Below are 27470 nucleotides of genomic sequence, written 5' to 3' on the forward strand. Positions count from 1 at the left end.
GGCTAGAGCAAGGGGACGAGAAATGAAAGGGCTTTGAAGAGAGGAAAGAAAGCCAAAAGAGAGATATAGAAGGTAATTAATTTAAAATAAATAGAATTGCTTTACAAAGGAAAACTACCCCCTCTCAAGCACCTTCCGAGGAAGGAATAAAGGTAATGGATGCCTCCTAAGCTCTTTCCCTATCTTCTTAGTCCGGGAATGGAGCATGGCAAAGCTCAATAGGGGGAAAGGGGGGAATGATATAAAATTAGGAAAGGAAACGAAATGGAAGCAAATTAGACAGCAAAAGGGTAAAATTAAGTTTTACCATTATTAGTTGTTTGGTATGACTATGGAAACGAAATGGAAACAAATGAGAAAGAAAAGGATTTTGTTATCTTCGAATCAAGAAAGGTAACAAATGAGGAGTAATGGTTACCCTTAGGAAAAGTAGCTACCACTCGTAACAAACAATAGGTAAAGGAAACACTTACATGATTTTATTAATACCAAACTGCTGCAAGTGTGTATGCTGTTGCTGCTCCAAGCTGCTGCTGCACCAATATGGTTCTACTCATGCTCAAGTAATAGTGGATTGTTGTGCACAAAGGTGCTGCAAGAAGATTAGAAGATATGTTTTTCATCTTAAATTTTGTGTGTTTGTGGTGCTACTACAAGCGTCTTTTTCAGCAGTTTTATTGTATATTCCTAGGAAGATTATTTGTACTGCTTCCTTAAAATGTCACGATCATAGTCTCTATTTAAAGGGACAAAAGGCTGATTTAAAAAGGGCAAGCAAAATTGAATGAAAAGAAGTAAAGAACCATGAATTGCTGGAAATTCCTCAGCACAAATTCATATTGTTCTGATTTTAATATATAGCAAAGCTTATGTTTGTTTTCACAAAGTATCATGAAATCCATATCAGTTTACAAATTACAATACAAGCGTTGAATGTTCATTGTTTATTCGGAAAAAAAGCTCTAACCAATTGACTAGAAAAAAAAAAAAAAGCGTTGTTTGTGCTCTAACCAATTCGGAAAGAAAGCTCTAACCAATTCCTCACTCTCACAAGCTCTAACCATTTGTTAAAAGCGTTATTTTTGGGACTAATGATGATAATCAATCCCAAAATCACCTAATATCGGAAAGAAAGCTCTAACCAATTGAGCTATCCCTCACTCTCACATTACAACATTTATAAAATGTTCTATATTATGTTTTTGTAAAGAAGTGAAAAATGTGATATTTTACATAGTTTTACAACATTTATTTTGAGCAATAGTTATATTTGAGGGACTTATCCCTCTTTTCTGCGGTGGCATTGTCGGGATCAACAGAGGCTGGCTTGCAAGTAATTAAACTTTTGCTTTTTCATATTTTAGAAGCTTTACATCTTGGATTTTCGCAGCTCCAATTTGGCAATAGTACCCAAGTGAACCTCATCTGGACCATCAGCAATTCTCAGGGTCCTTGCCGTTGCCCACAGATGTGCCAAAACACTGTCATTGGACAATCCCAGGGCACCATGCACCTGCATGGCCATGTCAAGCACCTGCAGCGCCATGGTTGGAGCAGCTACCTGGGGTGTATCATAAAAATGACAACATAACTTTATTAGATTCTATAGGCAAGGGTGAGCGTAGAGTGAGTAGCAGCTCATTAACTGTTTAACATATTGTTTAAAAAAAAAATAACAAAAAAAAATCTGATTATCAGACAACAAATAACACTATTAATGATTTCCAAACCCAAGCACAAACAATTGAGGTTTTAATACAATTTTGGATACCAGAATTTTCAGATTGCATATCGAATGCCCTACCCACAATGAAAAATTAGACTTCAAAAAACCCAGATAATATACACTAACTACCAATATAACCACAGATTCTCTATCGATAACTATATACTAAAAGACACACCAGCAATGACACGTGTCATCTCCTGGTGTGTCCTTAGCATTTTATTTTTTTAATTAATTAAAAAAAATTATTTAGGGAAGTTATTTAAAAGAAAAGTGTTTTTTGTCAACCAAATAAACAAGCAATAATATTTACCTATCTTATGTTATTACGCAATTAAGTACGGATTAATAAGGAAATAAATAATCTTTTTACAGAAGATGTAATTATGGTGGAATATAATTTATTCTACAAAGATATTAGCTTTTTATTTTGTATGCCATAAATTAATTTATAATAAGAAAATATAGAGTAATTAAAATAACCGTGCATGGCACGGGACCTAACCTAGTTACACTACTAATACAACCACTATTTACATGAACTTATGGGAGATTAGATTTTATAGAAATTAGACATTTAAGTATGGAAAATAAAAAGAACAAATGCTTAGTGGATAGTTATTAGATACCTGTTAACTTTAACAGGAGTGTATAACAGTCATTAAATGTGTGCATTTACTGTTTAAACCTTGTAATATTCTTTCCTCCATTTATTATTTCCCGCAACCTTTCAATAGTATCTACTATTCACATACTCAAGTTAGATTGAAATTTTGTGATGTATAGTTAATGAAAAATATAATCATGTGGGATCTTTTTAGATTTGTTTTAATGTTTACTTTATTAAAATCTAATTTTTATAATTTATAAATATATAAAATTAAAGATGCAAACGATTAAAGTTATGCATTGACACGTGAAAACAAGAAACATTGCAAGTAAAAAAAGAAAAAAAAAAAAAAAAAAAAAAACGAAGCAGTCTTTAATGACCGAGGCTAAAAAGCAAAGAATTCACAAATTTCCCTCCCCCTTCATTACATTACTCCATTTAATTTATCCTCCATTATTTACAGATCTATGACTCTACAAATTTTGGAGAGGAATAATTCTAACTTTTGAACTCTGTTGTTAGCTATTGAAGATAGCTTGCTAACACCACACAATTAATATGGTAACTTGGTAGAGCTTTAGTTTGTTTTAATTTTGTTTTTCATACAATAACTAGTGTGTGGCCCGGACGATGCCCCGGGTTACTAGTTTGTATTTGTTGGTTTCGAGTTTAGGTCTTACTTTAAACATTTTTTAGTTGCCAAACTCAATCATTACATAATGAAAACAAATAGTATAATAAAACACCAAGTAACTTATCTAAGTTAACTATAATTTGTTGGATAAAAAAACACAATTAATAAATGGCTATGATGGTAAGACTTGTAACTAAAGACTTGTTGGTCGCGAGTTCAAGTCTTGTTATAAGCATTTTTAAGATGCAAACCTAATACATGTTGTGAAGGTGACATGTCATATATATAGTGACATGTGGCACATATTGCTGACATGTCGAACTTGAAAAAAGGTAACACGTGGAACATATTCTGTTTTAGGAATGCTTTTTAATATATAAGTATAGATTGAATCCTTCCATAGTCCTATTCGCAACCTTTTTTTTTTTAAGAAGTATTGTGTCTCTTTAATTTTTGTGTTCTTCGTTTATGTACTGGTAAAAGCTATGATCATCAACGATATTTGCATGAGAATGAGATATTTGATCGTAAGGGATGGAGGAAGAAGATTTTTGTTGATGACTACACGGATAATCACTTTTGGTTCATATAGCCGACTCCACTAATGGGATTAAGGCTTTGATTGATTGATTGACTGAATATGACAAACGAAGGTTAAAACTTGGTGCATTGCTATATTAGCTGCTTCTTGCTGTAGCTCTTTGATGATGCTTGGGTTTAACTTTTATTGATTTTTCTTTAATTCAATTTAATGATATTAAGCTTTCTACTATTTAATTTAGTTTGAGATTCGGTTGAACGGAGGATTATACCCTGTTTATAGTTTCTGCCTTATAGTTTATAATTTTATATGTATGAACATATTGTCCTTGCTTATTGGAAAAACCATTACCCAAACTGAAACTACTGAATTTTCCGGGTAATCGGCTCACCAGTTAGCCATTTTAACAGATACGACTTCAGGTCAGAACTCAGAGGAATGGTGACCCAAAATTAGCGATTAACCAAAACCACAGTCAATTAACCCCTTTTTGGTGTGTCATGCATGCAAAATTTCTTGTGATAATAGCCCCTTTTTCACTAATAAGGCTAGATGGACAACATGGGGAATGCAACATAATAAAAACAAGAGTAACAACAGCAAAGTACCTTAGCCATCGCTATGGTCCCACGTGCTTTTTTGTTTCCAAGCCGATCAAGTTGGTCAGCAGCTTCCAGAACCAGAAGTCTAGTTTTCTCTAGCTCTACACGACACTGCACACATTTCAGTAGATTTATAAAGAAGATTTAACAATTCCCCAAAAGGTTACACGAAAAATGCAATTTAGAGCAAGTGTTACCTTGGCAATATCTGAAAGGAATGAGCCTTGCTGAGCAATTAGTTTACCAAACACTCTACGTTGAAGGGCTCTTTCAGCCATCATCTGCATACCACGCTCAGCAGCACCAATAAGCCTCATGCAATGATGAAGTCTTCCAGGTCCTAACCTTCCCTGCAAGAATATAAATGTTACAATCTCATGGAACAGAATGCTTCACCGTTCTACTGTATTTTAGAAAACATTTCTTTTAAAAAAAATAAATAACACATGATAATAAAAAAAATAAAATAAAATAAATAAATAAAAAAAACCCAATCAAACCTGTGCGATTTCAAATCCACGTCCTTCTCCAAGTAGAATGTTCTTGGCTGGCACGCGCACATTTTGAAAGGATACTTCAGCATGACCATGAGGGGCATCATCGAAGCCGAACACCATCAGTGGTCTCTTGATATGTACTCCAGGTGTTTTAGCATCAACAAGGATCATGGACTGTTGCTTGTGCTTTGGGGCATCAAAATCTGTTTTACCCTACACCCCATACCATCAAATTAATGAATGCACCGAGTTTTCAATATAACCAAAGGTTATCAAGGTTATCATTCCACCTACTCCTCAGAAAAGGAACTAACCATAACAATGAGAAGTTTGCACCTTGGATCCATGGCCCCACTCGTCCACCACTTGGTTCCATTTATGACATATGAATCACCATCTCTACACAAACATTTACATAATATCCTTTTACCAAAAAAAAATGAGGGATACAACATAGCATTAACAAAGACAAATAAGCAAAAAAAATTAAAAGAAACATCTACCACATGATACAGGAAGTAATAACGTATTGAACATCAAGTCCCATTTCCTTCCTTTGCAAAGAGTACATGTGTATCAAGCTGATCAAGTTGCTCACTAAGTTCTCTGCCTAGTGAGCTTGTATTAAGAGTGATTGTTTATAATGTTGCTTGTAGGAAAACAAGTGAGATGAAAAAAGTACTTTGTAACTAAATATTGTGCTTAGGAAGAGTATCTTTCCTCAACTCCTCCTAGAAGATGGGGAGTTTGACTGTTTGATATGCTAAGCTGTTGGGTATTTTTGAAATTTGATGAGGCATTCAAGCTATTGTTCTAAAATCTGAACTACCAACTATTAATTGGTAATGAAAAGAATAAACCCTTCAATTGGAAGGCAAACATGTCTACAATGGTTTAAGATTTTCAGTGCATAACAATTTAGAAAGTGATTTAACACCCTAGAAATCCTAAAATATGCATTATCTGTTTTCAAACGAGTTCCAGCAGTCTTGTAATTTTAAAATTATGAAATGAAAAAAAAAAAAAAAAAAAAAAAAAAAAAAAAAAAGAGAGAGAGAGAGAGAGAGAGAGAAAAAACTCTCGAAAAAAGGCACAACACTCATAAACTGCTAAAGAGGCAAGATTAGCCACTGCGGGTAGAAGATATTGGCCAAATACAAGCACATATAACTTTATCAAATACAAAGTACGCTTCATTATGTACTTAGCGACACCAACCAAGAGAGTTACTGTAATACCCCAAGTCTAACATGAGCCCACTAGTAGAGTAGTAGATATTGTCCTCTCTAGGATTGGATTTGCTTTGGTGCAGGACAGAATTCCTACCCAAAAGGCCTCTCTGTAATCAATAAACAACCTTTAACTCCCATCCTTTTTCACGGTGCTTTCCAAGGTGAGGCACTAGGTCTAATAAACCCCTTGTCTAGCAACTCCTACAATTGGATCTTTAACTCACCCATTTAGCAAGTGCCATCCTACAGGGTGCTTTTGAAATTGGTGCAATTCCCGACACTAGGTCCATGGTGAACACAACCTCCCTCTTAGGTGGCATCCCCGAGATTTCTTATGGGAAGACATCTAAAAACTCGTTTTCAACCGTAACATCCTCAATTCTTTTGCTTTCCACCATACTACTGGACACAACAAAAGTATAGTGGGTACCTCATAGTCACTAGCTTCCTGATCTTCAACGGGAATGGGAGAACGTGTAGACGCAAATGCAGGAAAAAGGGTTACTAGGAATCCAAACCCACTCTACAAGGCTATAAGTATAAAAGATTCTTAGGATGAGACATACCCAAGCTTTGACATAGAAGTTTATAATGACAAGAAGGACAACGTGGTGCCTTGAAGGCACCTCATTTAGGATGGAGCTTTATAAGAAATGATCTTATGTAATTAGTAATGACTTATCTTGGGATATTAAATAAGTAGCTAGAGCTATAATGTTTATGTTAGTATTTTTCCACTTAAAATACGATGAAGAAGTTTTAAATTAATGGTATCATCATCTTTATGGTTATTGTTTTGTTACCTTATCTATGGCAATTTGATTTCTGATCACCAACTATTATTCTTCCAAGATTTTTACTGACTAATCAAGTGAAAGTTCCACGGGATGGGAACTATTTTATTTTACATTGATTTGCTTTGAATGTTTTATTCAAAAATGTTGATTTACCTAGCAAATTGTTACAAAAGGGTACACTAAACTAAGTGCCTTCTTGTACCAATTTATGTGTGGATGAATTTCGTGACTACATGTCTAGCTTTGCTTGATACCTTAAGTTTGTTCCTGAGTGAATGTTTTTCACTTTTCAGGGGTCGGGGTACTATGGCTCGTAACGAGGCTTCTTTGGATGTTAGCTGAACCTGAACCAAAACCGTGGGTAACAACCCGATCCTCATGCAGAAATGTTTAAGAAACTAGCTTAAGTGAAGCCGCCTATTTTCAAGGGGGGGCTGACCCTACCTTTTTAGAGAATTGGGAACACAAATTTGATAAGATATTTGTAGCCTTAAACTGCCCTAAGTACATGAGAGTTGATGAGGCTGCAATGTACCTAAAAGACGAGGCTTATAGGTGGTGGAGGGACAATGCCGAGAGACTTAAGCCAACTTTGGATGGGAAGCCTTTAAGACTGCACTGAAAAAGAAGTTTTACCCACCTTTCTAGGAAGCAAAAAGCTCAAACCTGCATATGGGTAGCATGTCGAGTATAACAAGTTCATGATCCTAGCTAGGTGCGCACCTAAAGTGGTCCCAACCGAGGAACTTGAGAGCAAGGGGTTAACTAAGCAATTGCAAAAGGACTTAGGTGGAAAATTTAGGTGTATGAGAGGGCTGGCCACTTATAAGGGCTGAGTTCTAGGGATTACGCTGAGAATAGTAACGCTAGGGAAAAGAGAAAGGACCATGGTAACTTTGGGAACAATCCAAGCAACTCCAAGAAGCCTAAAAATGGGAACATTGTTGATGTGAGGAACCGAGAGACTATGAAGGGAATTTGGTGTTTTGTTGGTATTGCCACAAGAAGGGGCACAAGGTGTTTTGCATAGAAAAGACAGGAAGAAAACGGTGGGAACAATCAGCAAAGGTCTAACACTTTTCAAAATCAGGGATATAGGAAAAAATGGACAAAATTGGAGACCTGGCAACAACAATGGAAGCAACACCAACAATAGTACCACCAACACTAGCTACAACAATAATGCTAATCTGGGAAGGAACAACGACACCTATCTGTAATGGACAGATAGATCCTCCAATGTATTCATCGATACCTTCTTTATTCACTGTCTGTAGAACCTTGTTTGATTCTGGAGCAAGATATTCTTTTATTTTTACATCTATTGTAACCCAGTTGAACTTATTTGAATTGAGTCCAGTTGAGAGATTTATGATTGCTTACCTAGGGGTAAAATTATTCCATGTAATAAACTCTATAAAGACTTGCTTTTAAAGATAGGAAAAACTAATTTCCCATCTAACCTTATTGAGTTTCATTAGGAGACTTAGATGTTATACTTGGGATGGATTGGCTAAGTTTGTACAAGGGCAAGATAGATTCTGAGGTTCAGAAAGTGCACTTAAGGGATCCTTTGGGAAAATTCGTGTCTTATAGACGTTTTGGGAAACCTATGGGATATGGGCTTATTTCCACAATGAAGATCAGGAAGCTAGTGACTAAGGGGTACCTAACTACCTACTATAATTTTGTTGTGTCCAAGACCTGAGCATGGTGGAGAGGAAAAGAATTTAGGATGTTTCTGTTGTGAAAGAGCAAAATAAATCTCGAGGATGCCACCTAAGAGGGAGGTTGAGTTCACCATAGACCTAGTTCCAAGACTACACCAATTTTAAAAGCACCGTATAGGATGGCACAAACTGAAATGGGGGAGTTAAAGGTCTAATTGCAAGAATTGCTAGACTAGGGGTTTATTAGACTTAGTGCCTCAACTTAATCCGTTTTATTTGTGAAAAAGAAGGATGGGAGTTTGAGGTTGTGTATTGATTACAAAGAGGCCTTTTGGGCAGGACATCTGTCATGCACCAAAGCCAATCCTTGCGGGCTAGGGCCTAGACATGACAATATCTACTAGTGGACTCATGTTTACCTAGGGTGTTATAGATGGTATCAGAGTCGGGGCCCATGTTATGCCTTTGGGATGCAGGCTCCTTAAAGGAGAGGAGAAGGTTTCTATGGCGCTCCCACATCGAAAGTTGAGGAGAACTAAGCCTTCTCTATATGGGGGTTAATACCTCAACATGTAGATGCTTTTGGGTAGGACTTTTGCACCAAAGCAAATTCTAGTGAGCTAGAGCTAGCCAGAGAAGACAATATCTACTAGTAGGCTCATGTTAACCATCCATTTAGGGTTTCGACAAAGGTGGCGGTGGTTCAAAACCCTAACCCGAGTCGTCACACCACAGTCGAAATCTAACCACGGTGGTTTAGGTTCGATCTGGGTGGAGAAGAAAGAGGGGGGAGTTGCGGTGGAAGGAGAGAGAGGGAGCGTCGCCATCGGAGGAAGGGGAAGCTTCGGCACCGGCAGAGAGGATGGCCTGACTTCAACAATGAAGGGGGGAAGGGGTAACGGTGGCTGGAAGGTTTGAAGTTGGTGGTTTTGTTTTTGTTTTTTTTTTTTTTTTTTATAAAAAAAGGTTTTAAGTGAAAATAAATTCTTAATTGGGGTCATTTTGTACTTAGTCATTTAAAAGCATTTCACTTAATTAAAATAGAAAAAGAGGGTTACCATTTCGGGGGTTACCATTGAGAATTTTATCTCCACTTTTGTAAAATAAATTCTTAATTGTTGACTTATTGTCATTATTTTATCTCAGCTTTTGTAAATAAGTTTCAGCAAAATATTAACCTATATACTATTATATAAGATTTAGTATATAAGATTTCCTGAGGCATGAACAGGACTATTTACCAACCTTTTTATGGAACACTCAATGTTTGTCGCATCGGAGGATGCTACTTGTGGTTCTGTCATTGCAAACCCAGAACGTATTTGGCCTTCTAGCAAAGGAATAAGCCATTCTTTTAGTTGATCTTCAGTCCCATATCGTAGTAAAACCTACACATAGAATGTGTTGTACCAAGATCAGCCTTCTATCAAGCAAAGATCAAGCATTTAGATGTAAAACATTTTCAGTAAAAATATTCGGAACTAAGAATAAAGACGAGCTCGTCTTCGGCACGGGAAAGGTCCCCCCCCCCCCCCCCAACCGAGGGGGCTGACCAATATGAGCTCGAAGCTTCTTTCGTAACTCCTGGAACTTCTTCATAGTGGCTCCCTTCCATGCCTCATTTTGAATTAGGAGTTAGCAATCCATTTTGTGGGTACCAACAGAAGATAAATTACAATAATAAACATCCTCATATTGAACAAAGCAATCATCATGACTCCTTATATACACTCCAACAGAAGATAAATTTTATCATATGCCCAGTCTAGTTGGCTAGCTTAAACAGAGCAGATGAGCCATCTGTGTCATTAAGTTTGACAGGACCAACAAACAATAGGTTCATATACTGGCATCCCAACTCGGCATCAAGTAACTTTGGAATTTTCATATTAGCTAATATACAAACTACGTCAGGGTACTCAGGCAATCCAATTTCTGGTAAATCAAATCAGGAACAAATTAAACATTGGACGGAAATGAAAGGAACAAACTGTGAAAGGGTACTTTGGCATTCCAATTTATGGTGAACCAAATCAAGAACAAATTAAATTCAAATATAAGTTTCATTTCTTTATTTTTTAATAGCAATGTTCCACCGAATGATGAGAAAGACAATATATCATGATGCCCTAGGTTCAACCTAGCCAATCTAACATAACTCTACCTATCTTTGGGGAGCAAACCCAACTATCTCCCTGTTCAATACATCTTTTGATAAGGGAGAAAATCCAAAGTCACTTTTGTTAAATGTGATCTGCTCTTAAGGCATTAAATTAAGTTACAAATCACGTGAATAAATGTAATTTAAAAACAATTAAATCTTTACTCATTGAAAAGGAAAAAAGTCAAGAACATAATTTTATACATTCATACATGCTCGTGAGTTTTTTTACAGCATAAAGGGGTCACAGTAAAGCTCACTGCATTTCATGTTGACATTACCTCCATATTTCCAGTATCAGGAGCCCCACAATTGAAAATCTGAGGAGCCCAAACAGAACGGCCCATAATCTCACACAGATGTCCATATTCAAGGTTGGAGAGTCCTGGTCCAAGCAACTGACCACCAGGGGATTTTTGGCTTTTTCCACTGGCAAATATTTTCTTAGCACGCATAGCACTATCTAACTGCATGGAATTAAGATAAATGTCAATAGAAAAAATTAAAATATATATATATTAATATATATATATATATATATATATATATATATATATATATATATATATATATATATATATATATATATATATATATATATATATATTTTAATAAAAAAAAAGGTAAAAAAAAAGATATCCTCGTGCCCTTTCAAGTACCAATAGATGCAATTTATGCTAACAGATTAGTTTAGACATCAAGACATTACTTAACATAATCACAAATTAGAGGGGGCCATCCGCTTTAAAAATCTGAGGGCTCCAAAATCATCCAAGAAATTACTTGTTATTCAATGTAAGAAGTAGGGGATAAGATCACCTCAAGAAATCAAATGTTGGATAATTAATGTATTACCTAGGCTGCACAGTATCGTCTTAGGAATTGATTATTTTGGATATTTAAACTTTTTTTGGAGCCATTTTTTGTTTTTTTAATTTTTTGCAAGGAACCGGGGGAGTGTGCATCTTAATTGAAGTTGATTGTAAAACTTTATCGTGGTATTGCAAGGTAACCACTTAAAAGAGAGCCCTAGTAACAAAAAAAAAGTATTTTTAATAGAAGCAGGGGGTAGCCTTTTCATTAACCAGTCAGCATTGAATCAAGCTGCCATTCTAAATCTGTTTATGGCTACTGAAGCAAAAGAAGAAAATGCTGTGTATCAACTGGATCTGCACTTAGAATAAAAAGACACGATTTCTCTTATAAGTGTTTACCTTGCAACACCACAAGTAGTGTAATGTGTTGGATGTTGAGAAAAATTCTGAATCATTAAAAATGCATAATTTCTTTGCAAGGACATCAAGTGACCAAGGCTGGTAAAAAAAAAAAAAAAAAAAAAAAAAAAAAAAAAAAAAAAACCAAAAACAAAAAACAAAAAAACAAAAAACAAAAAATGACAGCTGCCTATCTGTGCCTTAAAAAGACGTGGGCAGGGAAAACTAGTAATTTGTGCTAACAAAGCTTACATAAGATGAGCTTATCTGTCAATTGAACCCTTGAAGCAGATTATACACCAAAGATTGGTTGAGCAAATGAGTACACGTGATCTTTAACGTGTTTTATGGCTGGCAAATAAATCAATTGAACATGTATTCTCTAAGAGCAGTTTAACAGACTAATCTGGCAGACTCCGGAACTGGAAAGGTTCCCAATATAATGATTCTGGTTAATTTCTAATTTAGAGAGCTTAAAGCAGCGAACCTAAAAGACGAACTCGGCGAAGTGTTGCAGCTGCTGTAGTGAAGCTGTCGTTAGCGCAAGTATTAGGCACTTGGCACAAATCACATGCCTCATTAATTCAAAAACAACATGAGGAAAATGGGTTTTTTTTAAATATCCTATCCATGTCTTGTCGACAGATGATGGCTCAATAAATTAGCAGTAGGGCACAGTGTCCCTTGTTTAGTTTTTGTTTTCGAGGTTTATATAGATCTACTAAATGAGGATGCCAACTATGTGGAGTCTTATCATGTCTACATCATTTTTCCTTTGTGGCTCTTTCTTTTAGTGTATAAAAGGATGAGCTCAGGTGCAAGGCAACCTAGGCCGTGTACCTTTTTTGGTCTAGGCGAGACGGCGTTAATCACTGTAACACACTAATTCACTATTGTTGTAATAAGATTGGAAATAAGCAATAAAGATGCAATTTTTAAGAGGAGGCTGTTGATTATTGATTGGAAGGTGAAAGCTTGGAAAACAAGGTGGCTTGAGGCCACTACTCTCAGGTGAGTACCTTTAGGGTACAAATCTCCTTAGCCTAGTGATTACAAATGACTGCCTACCAACACACTCCCTCTTCCCCTTTCTTATATTTACATAACAAGCCAAAACAGAAGAGACAAAATGCAAGAATGTAGCTGCTACAATTCCTACTGCTGCTCTCTGATTGGTGCTCTGATTTTAGAAGCTTCCTTGCTGAGCTGGTGCTTGAGGTTGGGCCTTTTTCCCTCTACGTTAGGTGATCCATTCCTTATGCTTGCGTGCTCCAGCAGTTGTTACATCTCCCCCTCCTTCAAGAGTCACCTTGTCCTCAAGGTGAAAGGTTGGGAATCTCTCCTGAATGGTAGATGCTTCCTCCCAAGTAGCTTCAATTAAGGGCAGCCCTTGCCACTTAATTAATACCTCACGCGTTTCTGGGTTAGTCTTAGCTGTCCTGATCCCAAGTACGCTCTCTGGTTCCACCTTAAGTTCCAGCTCTTCTGTCAGCTGCTGTGGTATTGTAGGACTTGCCAAATTATCTCCTATTGCGCGTTTGAGCTGTGAAACGTGGAATACAGGGTGGATTCTGCAGGTAGGTGGTAGCTCCAGCTTATATGCTACCTTACCAATGCGCTGTACCACCTTGAAGGGACCATAGAAACGAGGAGCTAACTTTTCATTGTGTCGTTTGGCAAGAGATTTCTGCCTATATGGCTGTAGCTTCAAGAATACCAGATCATCAACTTGAAATTCTTCTTCCCTCCTTCGCTTATCCGCATTAATCTTCATCCTATTCTGAGCTCGGATTAGGTTCATGTGCAAGTCATCCAGCACCCAATTCCTCTCTTGAAGCCATTCCTCTAACCTATCCACCGGGGTTTGCCCTCTGCCTACTCTGATCAGTTTTGGTGGCTCTCTCCCATAAACCACCTGAAAGGGTGTGAACCCTGTCGAAGCATGGTAAGATGTGTTGTAAGCGTACTCCGCCCAATGCAACCACTTACCCCAAGATTTGGGCTTGCCATTCACGAAACAACGCAAGTATGTCTCTAGAGTTTTGTTGACGATTTCAGTTTGTCCGTCGGTTTGCGGGTGATATGAAGTGCTTCGTCTAAGGTCTGTCCCCTGCAATCTAAATAACTCCCTCCAAAACACACTCATAAAAATGCGATCCCTATCCGAGACAATTGAGGTGGGCACTCCATGAAGCCTTACAACTTCTTTAGCGAACATTTCAGCTACTGTCAGTGCACTATATGGGTGTTTCAGGCCGATAAAATGCACATATTTGGACAATCTGTCCACTACAACCAACACGGAGTCAATACCCTTCGAGAGGGGTAATCCCTCAACAAAGTCCATCGAGATGTCCTCCCATATGGCCTCCGGAATAGGCAAGGGTTGGAGTAGCCCGGATGGTTGCAACTGTGAGTGTTTAGCTTGTTGACAAACTCCACATTGCCTCACATAAGCACTAATTTCCTTCCGCATTCCCGACCAATACCATTCCGCCGCAACTCTCAAGTATGTCTTGGTTTCGCCTTGATGCCCTCCAACCGGACTATCATGATATTCGGCTAAAAGTTTGGCAATCAAAGGTGATTCTTTAGGAATTACCACCCTCCCCTTGAAGAACAACCTCCCTGCCTCAAGTGTGAAACCCGCATGAGCCTTTGCATCACGTTCCAAGGCTGCTGTAATTTTGCTCAAATCTGGGTCAGATTTGATCTCCTGTTCCAACCCCTCCCAATTGATTCCAGCCGTGGAAATCATGGTTGTTAGTTCTCCTTCGGTTCCTCCCTTCCTAGATAAGGCATCCGCCACTCTATTGCTAGCCCCGGGTTTGAATTGGATCTCAAAATCGAACCCCAATAATTTTCGAGCCCATTTTTGATACTCTCCACTTATTTCTCTTTGCTCCATAATGTGCTTCAAGCTCTGCTGATCAGTCCTCACTATGAAATGGCGCCCAAGAAGATAGTGTCGCCATTTCACTACGGCTAAACAAATAGCCATTAATTCCTTTTCGTAGATGGCTTTAGCTTGTGATTTCGGCCCCAACAATTTGCTGTAAAATGCCACGGGCCTTACCTCTTGCATTAGTACCGCGCCTAGCCCATACCCCCGAAGCATCAGCTTCTATTATGAACTTCCTGCTGAAATTAGGCATAATCAGAACAGGGGCTGAAATCATGGCAGATTTCAGCCTTTCAAAGGCTGCTGTAGCTCCATCCGACCACCCAAAATTGTCCTTCTTCAATTGCTCGGTTAAGGGCCTTGCAATTTGAGCATACCCCTTTATGAATTTCCGATAATACCCGGTCAATCCAAGAAAACCCCGCAATTCTTTCAGATTTTTCGGAATCGGCCAATCCACCATGGCTCGTATTTTTTCAAAATCGACAGCCACTCCATCTTTGGACACTACATGTCCCAAGTAGGCGACTTTGGCTTGACCAAATTCACACTTCTTGAAGTTTGCTACCAAGCTATGCTCCTCTAGCTTGGACAAAACCACCCTCATGTGCCCCAAGTGACTCTCCTTATCCGGACTATAGATTAGGATGTCATCAAAAAACACTAACACAAATTTCCGCAAATACGGTCTAAACACATCGTTCATGAGTGCTTGGAAGGTGGCCGGGGCATTAGTTAGTCCGAAAGGCATCACGAGAAACTCGTAATGGCCCTCATGGGTTCGGAAGGCGGTTTTGTGCGTATCCCCTTCCTTAACCAAAATTTGATGATACCCCGATTTGAGGTCTAGCTTTGAGAACACCGCCGCCCCATGTAACTCATCAAGAAGCTCTTCGATGATTGGAATGGGGTATTTGTCGGGAATTGTCTCACGATTCAAGGCTCGATAATCTACACAAAATCTCCAAGAACCATCTTTTTTTTTAACCAAAAGAACAGGGCTTGAAAAGGGGCTCACGGATGGTTTAATTATCCCTGCCTCGAGCATTTCCTTGATTAGGCGTTCAATCTCATCCTTCTGAAATTGAGGGTACCTATATGGTCTAACGCTCACGGGGTCACTCCCTTCCTTCAATATGATAGCGTGCTCGTGGCCACGCTTTGGAGGTAGCCCACTTGGAGGAACAAATACTCCTTTAAACTGCTCTAACACTTCAGATAACCACCTCGGCACCTCGGCCTCTCTAGTTACTGTCTTCTGCTCAGCCTTCTCCACATGGTTTACTTCTACCCAAAACCCTCCCCGTTCATGACACAAGTTCCTGATCATCGCCTTGAGGGTGACTCGAGTTCGAGTCAAGGCAGGGTTCCCTTCCAAAGTCACCTTTTCCTCACCCACCATAAAACTCATGAGGTGAGTTTTCCAATTATGCACAACTGGTCCAAGTGTTTCCAACCATTCAATCCCCAAAATTAAGTAAGCATTACCCAATTTCAATGGCAAAAAATTTTCCACTATCACAAATCCACCATTAATGACTACCCTTACTCCCCTGCATCTTCCCTTACCCACAATAATATCCCCATTACCCAAAGAGACCCCAAATTCCTGCATACCTGTCACGGGCACTCCCACCTCCGCCACCAATCCGTCGGAGATAAAGTTGTGGGTTGCGCCCGGGTCCACGAGGATCACCACCGACCTGGGTCCCACCTTCCCTTCAAGTTTCATCGTTTTCGGGTTAGAAATACCCACCACCGAGCATAAAGTGACCTTGGGTGATAACGCTTCTTCGCTGGCGTCGTCGTCGGTGACCTTTGAAGGCCCCTCATCGCCGTCGTCAGTGCTCCCCAGAAGAAGCACGCTCATTTCTCGGTTCTTACACCGATGCCCGGCACTCCATCGCTCGTCACAGCGAAAACAAAGGCCTCTTGCCTTCCGATCTTGGTGTTCGGCGTCGGTTAGCCGCCGTGGTTCGCCACTTCTGACTGAGGTGGTGCTAATTGGCCTCACAAATTTACAGATGCTTGCGATTCAGAAGGAGCTCGTGGCCAACTCTTAATTGAAGATGCTTGCTGGGCTGGAGTCCCATATGTTCTAATGAGCCCAGATCCACTCGGCCCAGCTGAGCCTTTAAGCCCAGACCCGCTGCTGCTTGCTATGGATTTACCCGATCCAAAATACCCGGGTCCTTTTCTTAACCCTCCAACCCGGTTCCTTTCCTCGACCCGACCCGCTATTTCCATAGCTTGCTCCAGATTAAAAGGGTTCATCAACCTCACATCTGCCTTAATGTCTTCGCTCAGTCCGTTTATGAAGTGCCCCATCATTATCGTCTCCGGTATATCCTCCAACGGAGCAAACAACTCGATAAACTTCTTCCGATAATCAGCCACCGTGGTCTCCTGAATCGCTGCTAGCCATTGCTCGTGTAGACTTCCGGCGTGAGTTGGCCGGAACTGACGCAAGATGCGATTTTTCATGCTCTCCCAGCTTGGTATGGGTCGCCTCCTATTCTCCCATTGGAACCATCTCAGAGCATCGCCTTCCATGGCGGAGACGGCGGCTTGAAGCGTCTGTTCCTCCGTGAGTTGGTAGTGCTGGTAGTACTTCTCCGCCTTGAGTATCCAACCATCGGGGTCTAATCCTTCGAAGAGCGGCATGTCTAGCTTCCTCGGCTTTCAAAGATAGTCGCCACCACCATTTTGTTCATTCCGATTGCGGTTTACGAAATTTGCCCCCTCCGTTTGCTCGCGGTTTCTCTGATTCACCAAATTCCGAAGTTCTTCGAAAAACTGATTTTGGGTGGTGGTGTTCACCGTCATTTGAGCTTCCTGCTGCTGCCGGAACAACTCAAACCGGTGGTCGAGCCGTTGAACCGCTTCCTCCATCGATGATTTCTTGAGTGACTCTTCCTGAGTTTTCATCGCCGTCTCCAATGTTCCTAGCTGGGTTTGCACTCCAGCCAACTGTTCTTCCAAGTTGTCGCACCTTTGAGTTGCAGAAATAACCATTTTTTTTTTTTTTTTTTGAAAAAACAGAGCAATATGCGGTGGTTTCCGGTGGTGGTGGTCGCAGGACCGCCGCTCTGATACCACTTGTAACACACTAATTCACTATTGTTGTAATAAGATTGGGAATAAGCAATAACGATGCAATTTTTAAGAGAAGGAGGCTGTTGATTATTGATTGGAAGGTGAAAGCTTGGAAAACAAGGTGGCTTGAGGCCACTACTCTCAGGTGAGTACCTTTAGGGTACAAATCTCCTTAGCCTAGTGATTACAAATGACTGCCTACCAACACACTCCCTCTTCCCCTTTCTTATATTTACATAACAAGCCAAAACAGAAGAGACAAAATGCAAGAATGTAGCTGCTACAATTCCTACTGCTGCTCTCCGATTGGTGCTCTGATTTTAGAAGCTTCCTTGCTGAGCTGGTGCTTGCGGTTGGGCCTTTTTCCCTCTACGTTCGTAGGTGATCCATTCCTTATGCTTGCGTGCTCCAGCAGTTGTTACAACGGCGTTAATCACCTTGGTGCACCATGAGCCTTTTTGAACATTTCTCTATCCTTAATAGCTTTTTGGTTTTATGATAAATCTAGCTTTCTCTTGATGATTTAACCTAAGTTTGAACTTGTAAATTCCTCTAATAACCCTTATTAGAAGGTGGACCTTAGGAAATACAAATGCAGGTTATGCTGGTCCTCCTATGATCCTATGGAATTATGTGACGTATCTAGTTGGGATTTCACATAGCTTGGATCTACTCTGCATAATTTTAATTAAAAAGTTTTATGAAAACAAGAAAAATTCCTAGATTGCATAATAAAATGTTCATTTTTAGGTAGAACCAACACAGGAAAGTGAAAACATGTCAGAAGCAAGATTACATACAGGTATCCATAAATTCCATAACCCTTCTCTCTTTGCCAGCTCCTTTAATTTCTCTTCTGCAGGGTGAACAGTCCAGCGAGAAGGAGACAAAGCAAGTTTATAGAACTCGTCCTCCATGGGGTATATATGATCCTCCATAAATCTGATCAATTTGCTCCTGAGTTCTATAACCCTTCCACTTAAAGAATACTTGCCTCCTTCCTCTAAAGTATTTGGAATTTCACGTTGATTTCCATAATTTTGAACATGATCTGATGAAAATGGGCCTGAAGATTTTAAGTAAATGTTAATTTAAGAATAATGTAATGTCATATGCATAGATTGCATACACCTTTACTCTTAACTTCTCAAGACATACATTAGTGCCAGAACTCAAAAAAGGGTGAGCTGTTTATAACACAGACAAGTTGTTACTGATTTTTTCATGGATCCTACTTAAGCTTTTTCTTAAGAATTAGAAAAAAAATGATTCAAGATATTACATTTTGAACAGAGGCATTAATTTCACAACTAAGATAGCAGCCCAGCTGTCCAGGTATTAAATTTCATCCAAACAAGTTAGGCAGATCTGCTATTTGATTTTATACTTTACCAGTAAAATATAATACTCCTTACAGAAAAAAACAAAAAAAAAAACAAAAAAAACAAAAAAAATAAAATAAACAATAAAAAATAAAATAAACATGTATCTAGGAAATTTTTCAGTACATGAGGCATGTTAAACATAAAATCAGAGAGATTAAAGCCAAATTATCCTAGACAGAAACACCTTAATAAACTAAATTACTGTTTATTACTCCTGGTTCCTGATAGTTCAACTCGCTAAGTGTAGACTCTTGTTTCTAGGAATGGAAAATGTGAGTGGGTGCAAGAAAAACGTGACCGAAGTAAGAGACAGTATTAAAGGAATAAACAAAGTAGGAGATGTAATATAGTAAAAGGAGTTTTCATGAATAGGAATAGAGTAGAAGTGAGTTGAACTTTCGGCTAAAAATTTAAAGTGAGTTACACTTTTAGGAACGGAGAGATCAATTGAAATAGATACTAGCATTTAAGATAAAAGAGATAGAGTAAGAAAAAAAAATGTCTAAGAATAAGTAATTAACGAAAATCAAGCAAAAAGAGGAGGAAATAATTTGAGGAGCAACCAACAAAGAATTCAATAAAGCAGATAGTCGTGTGGCCAAAGAAGCAAATCCAAGGAGTCACTACATATACGCCAGAAGCATGAGGAATCCTCCACGGGCCTAGTGACCTAGGTTCAGTTCACAATCCCAATCACCCATCTATTATTTTAGTTAGTGAATACAACAATAACAACAAAGCCTTAGTCCCAAAATGATTGGGGTCGGCTAACATGAATCGTTACACAATATTTGGTGAATAACAAGACAAATTCGCTTTACAGAAAACTCCTAAATTTTTTCATACTAGGGCCCTATTTAATTCACCTTATTTTTGCTGAACTGAAATTATTTTTGCTAAAATGAAATTACTTATATATATATATATATATATATATATATATATATATATATATATATATATATATAAGGGAGGGTTCCGGTGAGAATAGGTTCATATGTGAGAATTCATACTTATATGAGAACTGATCTATAATTTAGAACACGTGAGTAAAAATCTAGAACATATGAGTAAAAATTTAGAACATGCGACTCAAATTTAAATTTAAATCATATGACAAATAATTTTGAACATATGACTAATAATTTTGAACATGTGTGTGAGTAATAATTTTTAAATTCACACGTTCTACAAACCCCCACCTAAGGTCGATTCCTCAGTCGTTCGTATTGAACCAAGAAAGCCTCTTCCTATAGTGGCAAACTTAAAGAGTGGAATGGGCTGCTCTCTCTATGTTTCAGCCGAAAGAACAAAACACTTGGATCAATATTTGGTCAAAAAAAGGTTCTTGAAATGCTAGAGAAGAACTACAGGACCTTAGAGTCTTTAAGACAATTGACAAATGACCCAGAGGCAATCGAGAGTAAAAATATTGAACATATAAGTAAAAATATAGAACATACGAGTAAAAATTGGAACATATGCTTTCGAATTTAGAACATATAACAAAAAATTTTAGAACACACGCACGTTTTAAAATTTAGAACCTATAAGTTAAAATTTCGGAATAAGTCATTCGAAATTTATAACATCTAACTTAACTAATTTATGGTTTAGAGCATGTGAGTACTAATTTGAACATCTGATTTAATTACAAGGACATACCAGATGGGGGACGCTCCGGAAGTACAGAAGGTTTAGCTATAAAGGACCATGCATAATCTATTAGAGCATTAGCTTTGGCTCCTGTATGGATCGCCCGCTCTCCTCCCGAAGCATTACCCTTCACATTGGTGGAGAAAGATCAATAAACAGCACAAAAGCACAGTAATTTTAAGCAAGTTTGAGAGTTTGACACACAGAATCTTTACCATGATCCATCTACTGTAGATGCCAGCATAGATAGCTGCTGCACGAAACAGAGAGAAAGCAATGTAGAATTTCCAGTGAGCAGCAGGCCAAGGCTTTCCCTACATTTCAGAGATTACAGTCATTTGAAGTTCACCAGAAATTAAATGATCTGAGAAAAGTTTCAAAATTTGATTGAACAGGGGTATATCCTTGGTGATATAAACTAGATCATTCTTATCATTTTATCTCCGAAAATGTTCTCCCATTGATAGTTTCAAAAGCCATTTTTCGTGCACTTTGTAGCACAACCTCTTTGATTTCTTGCTTTATCCCAACAATTAGTACTATTACAAGCAGGTTTGCATCACCATTTACAGCAACTTCATGAGAATTGTTAAATTCAATGTGTGATCAATTCAATAAATTAAAGCTTTGTTCTTTTCACCTTGAAAATGGAAGTATTAGGCCCAATAGTTCAGTTAATGCCCAATAAGTTCAGTTAATGACAGTTAAGTTCAGTTCTGTTTAGTCCTGGACATTTTAGGTGCGTTTGGAACAGCACCAATGAGTTCAAACAAGTTCTCAAAGTTTAGGTATATACAGATAAGGGAACTTGAATAGTAAAGAACTAAGCATTAGTGCCTTCTTCCCCAATATGTGCACTGCTTCCAAAGAGTTAAATGGTAATATGACAAAGATCCATGGCATAATATAGTACCAGTGTCGGAATAATTACCAAACTGAAATATTTTTTACAAATCACTTTGTTTTATTAAATCTACAGTCAAGATGACAGTTAAAATCACTTCACCTATTCTCAGACTATAGTCAGGATGACAGCATAAATCATTAACCTGACAGAGCATTTCCATTTAAAATTCTATGCCAATATAACAGGAAGCAGACTGCAGACTGCAGATATGCAAGTTGTTTGAGAATACGTAAGTTTATATATGCTAGAGCACACATAGTTGTGATAGCTTTTAACTTGAACACAATAAGTTAACATAAAAGTGTAAAATTTTTGTAAATAGCTTCTTTTTTTTTTTGGGGGGGACTCAATGAACCATTTCTAAATAGCATTATTGGTAGAAGAATTTTCAAATAGCTTTTGGGCTATGCATTTACATGACTCACTGAACCATTTCTACTGCAGAACTCAACCAACAACAGACTCAAAGTAAACAACAAATGAAATAAAGCATCCCAAATGATGGTTTAATTGAAGCATCAAACTGCAAATCTTACAGCTGCAGAGCAGTATTCCGCTAAGTATTCAGCCATTGAAGGAATCCCCTCTGGTATCCCAGTTTCTTCCAATCCTTTGTCCTGACCTATCTTATCGATAGAATAATCCACAACGTAATGCTGCAAATTAATTGTCACTAATCTATTAGAAACGATCCCAAAACATTTAACCACAAACCAAACAGAGGATACGAATACAACAGAAATTTAAGGAAATTTTGTCATTTTGCATTGTTTTGGAAATAACTACCTTAAAGGGAAAAAAAAAAAGATATATATATATATATATATGTCAAAATCTTTTGATTTTGCTACCACTTAGTGTTTTCTGTTAGGGTTCCGTTAGTATTAACGCTTAAAATATTATTTCCTTGATTTGCGTGCCAAAAGTTGTTCCTTTAAGGTTTTGGAGGTCGTTTAGGTCCTCAACGACCCAAATTGGGTTCGGAATCGGATATAATAACAACATATATGCCTCGTTTTGCGTGTCAGGAAACGTCTTGATTTGCATACCGATGTATTTAAAATGAAAGAATTGTTCGATCAAGGTTTTCGGAGTTACTTTAGCAATATGTTTCCAAATTGAGTTAAGAATTGCGAAAAATACAACGTAAATACTCGTTTTGCGTGTGAATAATGGTCTTAAATAAAAATTCAACATGCAAAACAAGGCATTTACGTTGTTTTTTCGCAATCTTGTACTCAATTTGGACCCTTAAGAGCGAAAACGACCCACCAAAACCTTAAAGTAACAACTTCGACTGCAAAAAAAAAAATAATGACACATAAATTGATACAATTATTAACACACAAAACGAGGTATTAACTTTATTTTTTTGTCAATTTCGAGTTCAATTTGGACCCATAAGGGCTAAAACGACCCCTTAAATCTTAACCGAACAACTCTTTCATTTAAAATATATCTGTACGCAAATCGAGACGTTTCTTACATGCAAAACGAGGTATTAATGTTATTTTCCGTCAATTTCAAGTTCAATTTGGACTCTTAAGGGCCAAAACAAGCCCCAAAACTTTAAAAGAACAATTTCGGCACACAAATCGAGTGACAAAAAATTAATAAGTAGAGAGTGGGCCACACTAACGGTTTTCTTGACAGAAACTGTTAGTGGGTAGCAAAATCAAAAGATTTTGACTTTCAATGGTAGTTATATAAAAGAAGTCCTGGTAGTCATTTTCAAAACAATCTATTTTAAAGGTATTAAATGACAAAATTTCCAAAATTTAACAAATAAAATGAATAAGCTCGATTAAAACATAGTGATTATTACCAAGCAATTGTAAGCAACATCACACATTTGGTTTCCAAGAGTAGACAATTCCCAGTCCAGGATTCCAATCACTCGATCCTGAAGCATTCAAAAGATTAGTGTTTGGTCAAAGACATAAGTATTGGGGACTATACACTACGATGACAACAACAAATAAAATCATGATTTGAAACTATTCTCCGTAATTTCGAAGATGATAAATTATTAATACCACCATTTGTTCCACCAAAAAAAATAAAATAATGAATAAATAGATAAAAGTTATTAACATAATTAATACAGAGCACTATGAAAATTTCAGCACCGAACCTCATTAGGATGGAAGATAAGATTATCAATCCGAAAGTCACCATGGACTAGACCAGAAGCAGATCCAGATGAATCTTCCAAAGGTAAATTATTGTGCAACCAGCTGATAAGCTCTAGCATTTTAGGATTTCTCTCGGGTTTACCTCCTGCAGTTGATGCCATGTATTGCTTTCCCCATCTTTCTACCTGATTAATACCATTTCCATAAGAAAGAATTAGAAGAAAGTTTCGAATTTTATCTATGACATATATAGACTTGAAATGGGAAGGAAGCTATTGAATCTGAAAATAAATAGATAGTTTTGTATAAGCAGTCAGAAGGTAAAAAGTTTGGTATGCACTCTAAGCAAGCAGGCTATTAACAAATAAAAGCCAATATTTTGAAATCTAAAAAGAGTAAAAACACCATGACAAGCCTGTGAGCACGAGCTACTTCAATAGCTATACATGTATACCATCCTTTTATTCACCTCTTAATTTTTAAGTTATAGTGTTTGAAATGTACAAGGTTATGTATCAGATATCCATACTGGCTAGGGAAGCTGGGACTTTTAAGAATTAGTGAAGTGGGAAGCTAAAAAGCTTTGGCTTATATTATAATTATTTTTGTGCTTTTCAGTGAGGACATCTTGTCCCTTGGTAAATTTTTGCTTCTTGTTTCAATAGATTTTTTCTCTAATTAAAAACAAAAAGTATCAACAATCCTACAATTAATTTCAGATAGTAAAAGCAATCTTAAACTGAATATATTGTTACTCCATCCACTAATAACCGTCAAGTCTAGGCAATACGGTGAAAAAAACAGAGAAAAAAATTGCTTATTCTTAATCTCTGATTTCTTTTTGTTATTACTCTTAATATAACATGATGAAGAACTTTGACATATGCTATGCTTTAGTTCAATTGTTATTAGAAACTAGAAGAGTTAAATTGGACATCTAAAGGAGCCAATGCTGACAACTATTTAAAGGTGGAGGAAGTAATAACAATTCAAGAATATGAAGGATGCCAAACTAATGACACAGTTTCAAAGGTAGGGACCTTCAATCATATGCATGATCTTCTCTTTAGATACACAAAGGCAACTGCAGCCAACATCAATACTCCTTGTGCATTTAAGCATACAAATAAAGCATGGCCGCTATCTACCATACACAGCTGTTCTCATTAAAAAGAGTCCTTAATTTCATAACTTCATCATAGTGCAAGAAACTCCATGAACATAGCTCACAAACACAGATTATTCTTAAGATAATCAGTTGAGTAAACAAAATAATGTGCTAAAACAACGTAAAGATTCACTTGCCTGCCTTTTGCAATAGTTTTCACGAAGCCCGTAATTTCCTAAACCAATGGTGTCAACATCAATTTGATGCAAAGAAGCTAATGCCCGAGCTGACTCTCGATTTATTGCATTCTTTCTATGTGGTTCCAAACCCTACTAAAAGCAATATTATAATTAATGCCAAGCCAAGACTAGAAATGAACATGATCATCAGTATAGAGTGACATACAACATGGATATGAAACATCATAGGAACAAAAGAATAAACCACGTACCGGAAGGGTTGGATCTAAAAATATGCGACCCTCCAAATACTCCATCACATAAAAAGAAGTTCCAATCACACTTGTATCAATGCACAAGCAAATGACCTTAGGAACTGGTACTTTGGTATGAGTACCCAATGCCTGTAATACCTGTAAAAATAAAATTTTCAGAGGACAGAATAGTTTTAATCAGTTAAAATAGATTATGATTCACATGGATTTGTCACCACAGTTATGCATCACCAGCAAAGAGCTTTATACTAAAGAATAACCTTAAATTCTCTCTCAACCGCATGAGCAGACGGGAGCAGTTTCCCAGGGGGCCTTTTTCTCAAGACATACCGGTTCAAAATACCATTGGCGTCAACTTCCAACAAGAATGTAGGATTTGATTGACCATGCCCAAACTATGAAGCAAAGCAATCACACAAATTAGATCAGCAGCAATATAGGTAATTAGACGGCAACAATGGAGTAAAATAAACATGCTACGCATCAATAAAAACATAATTTAAAAGTTTATTGATGAAAGAGTATAAGTATATTTTGTATTTACGACCTTTTCAAAATAAATGACAACAAATTTCAGAATCATAAGCCATTTCTTATTCACCATTGTCACATATGTTCACTCAAGGGAGTCTTTCATTTTTCCCCCTTATATGATACAACACTAAATTCATGAATAAATACTTATGAAATGTGTATAATTATACATTGCACGACATCAATTTCTTTGAAAAACATATTTTCTTTATCCAAAATTACTCTTCTTGTAAACTATTGGCACACCTTATATCATCGATAATTCATTTTATTTTCTATTTTTTTTTTTTTTATAAAAGCATATCAAGTAATCCAGAGCCTACTAGAATTCAACTAATCAGAATTCGAACCGAATCAGGCATCAATTGGGGAAAATCTAACATCTTAATTAAGCTTAAAAAGCTCCCTCGCGAGCTGATTTAAGTAGTTGTTGATAAATCATACTTCCTCCGTATACTTATAGTTGCAACAGTTCCTTAAAATGAAAATATCACAGTAAATGCAACACACTATAAAATGAAGGTTTTTATAGTGAAAATTGTACTGCTGTATTACCTTTATTTAAAGCTTATGGCCCACTTGATAATACTCCTAACAACCTCTTAACTCATTTAAAGTGTATTATATCATGTGAGGTCTACTTAGCTTAAATATCAAGATAAATTGTATGATGCAATTATAAAGAAACTGAGGAAGTATATCTTATTATGTACTACAAAAAGCTATATTTTGAAAGTACACATAAAATTTGATCTCAAATCCTTCTAAAAGGATTTGACAAACTTATTGTCAGCATGATCTGGATAGTATTTTTCAAATACCATAATTAATTACAAAAATTAGCTTGTGACAAACTAATTAGAAAAACTTGAACCAGAATTTGATGCCAAAATTTTTAACTTTGAAACCCAGAAAGCAAATTGAAAGAAAAGTTTGTGACAAAAAGATTAGAACAACTTGTACAAGAATTTATTACTTTAATCATATATAAATGAACTAAAGACAAATTAAAAACTAAAAAAAATAAAATAAAATAAATCCGAGTTCAAATTATGCATGCAATCTGATAAAGCAAGAATTAACCATTTAACCTATATCATATAATCAAAAATAATAGCGAGCCTAGAAAATACTAGTACTATCATATCATATTAAAATTAATGAAATTGTACAGAAAAGAGAGAAATACCTGACGAACAGAGAAGTGAGAGGGCGTAGCAGAGGAAGGGAAGCCATGGACGTGAGCACGGCAATAATTGAAGAGTGAAACGGCGTTAAATTGAGGATCAGAGGATAATTTGTCTGTTGTTAGCTCCGATGTTAGCTTCGCCATTGAAAATTATGCCGAGGTTTTCCTAATTTTACCGCTTTTGGTTTTTGTATTTATCTCTATAACACATTTGTATTGTTTTTTAAATCACATGATTGCCACCTCGGCCCACCTTTCTTCGTGTACGATGACCGATGAGGTAACATCTTCCCAACTATACTCGAATTTGTAAAAGAAGTGTCAAATCGGGTACCCTTATGGACGGGTCGAGATGTTTGGATCGAATAATAATGGGTCATTTAATCTTACAAACCAAATCAATCGGGTTGAGCTTAATCA

General features: G+C 37.2%; 1 protein-coding gene across 1 annotated transcript; it reads right to left on the minus strand.

The window, feature by feature from the left end:
- Window positions 1–823: 823 nt before the first annotated feature.
- LOC145606850 (putative acyl-CoA dehydrogenase IBR3) lies at window positions 824–27250 on the minus strand. The gene is made up of 17 exons (XM_081662693.1): window positions 27051–27250; window positions 25588–25722; window positions 25325–25465; window positions 25071–25202; window positions 23765–23950; window positions 23456–23533; window positions 22167–22286; window positions 20939–21037; window positions 20733–20850; window positions 18483–18748; window positions 10752–10937; window positions 9555–9697; window positions 4925–5009; window positions 4614–4823; window positions 4311–4463; window positions 4120–4224; window positions 824–1561 (listed from the first exon to the last, which is right to left on the minus strand). Exons 1-17 carry the CDS (start codon window positions 27192–27194, stop codon window positions 1370–1372), a joined length of 2493 nt encoding a protein of 830 aa, XP_081518819.1. The 5' UTR covers window positions 27195–27250; the 3' UTR covers window positions 824–1369.
- Window positions 27251–27470: the final 220 nt, after the last annotated feature.

Source organism: Chenopodium album, chromosome 23, assembly GCF_948465745.1.
Source record: "Chenopodium album chromosome 23, dcCheAlbu1.1, whole genome shotgun sequence".
NCBI classification, from domain to species: Eukaryota; Viridiplantae; Streptophyta; class Magnoliopsida; order Caryophyllales; family Amaranthaceae; genus Chenopodium; species Chenopodium album.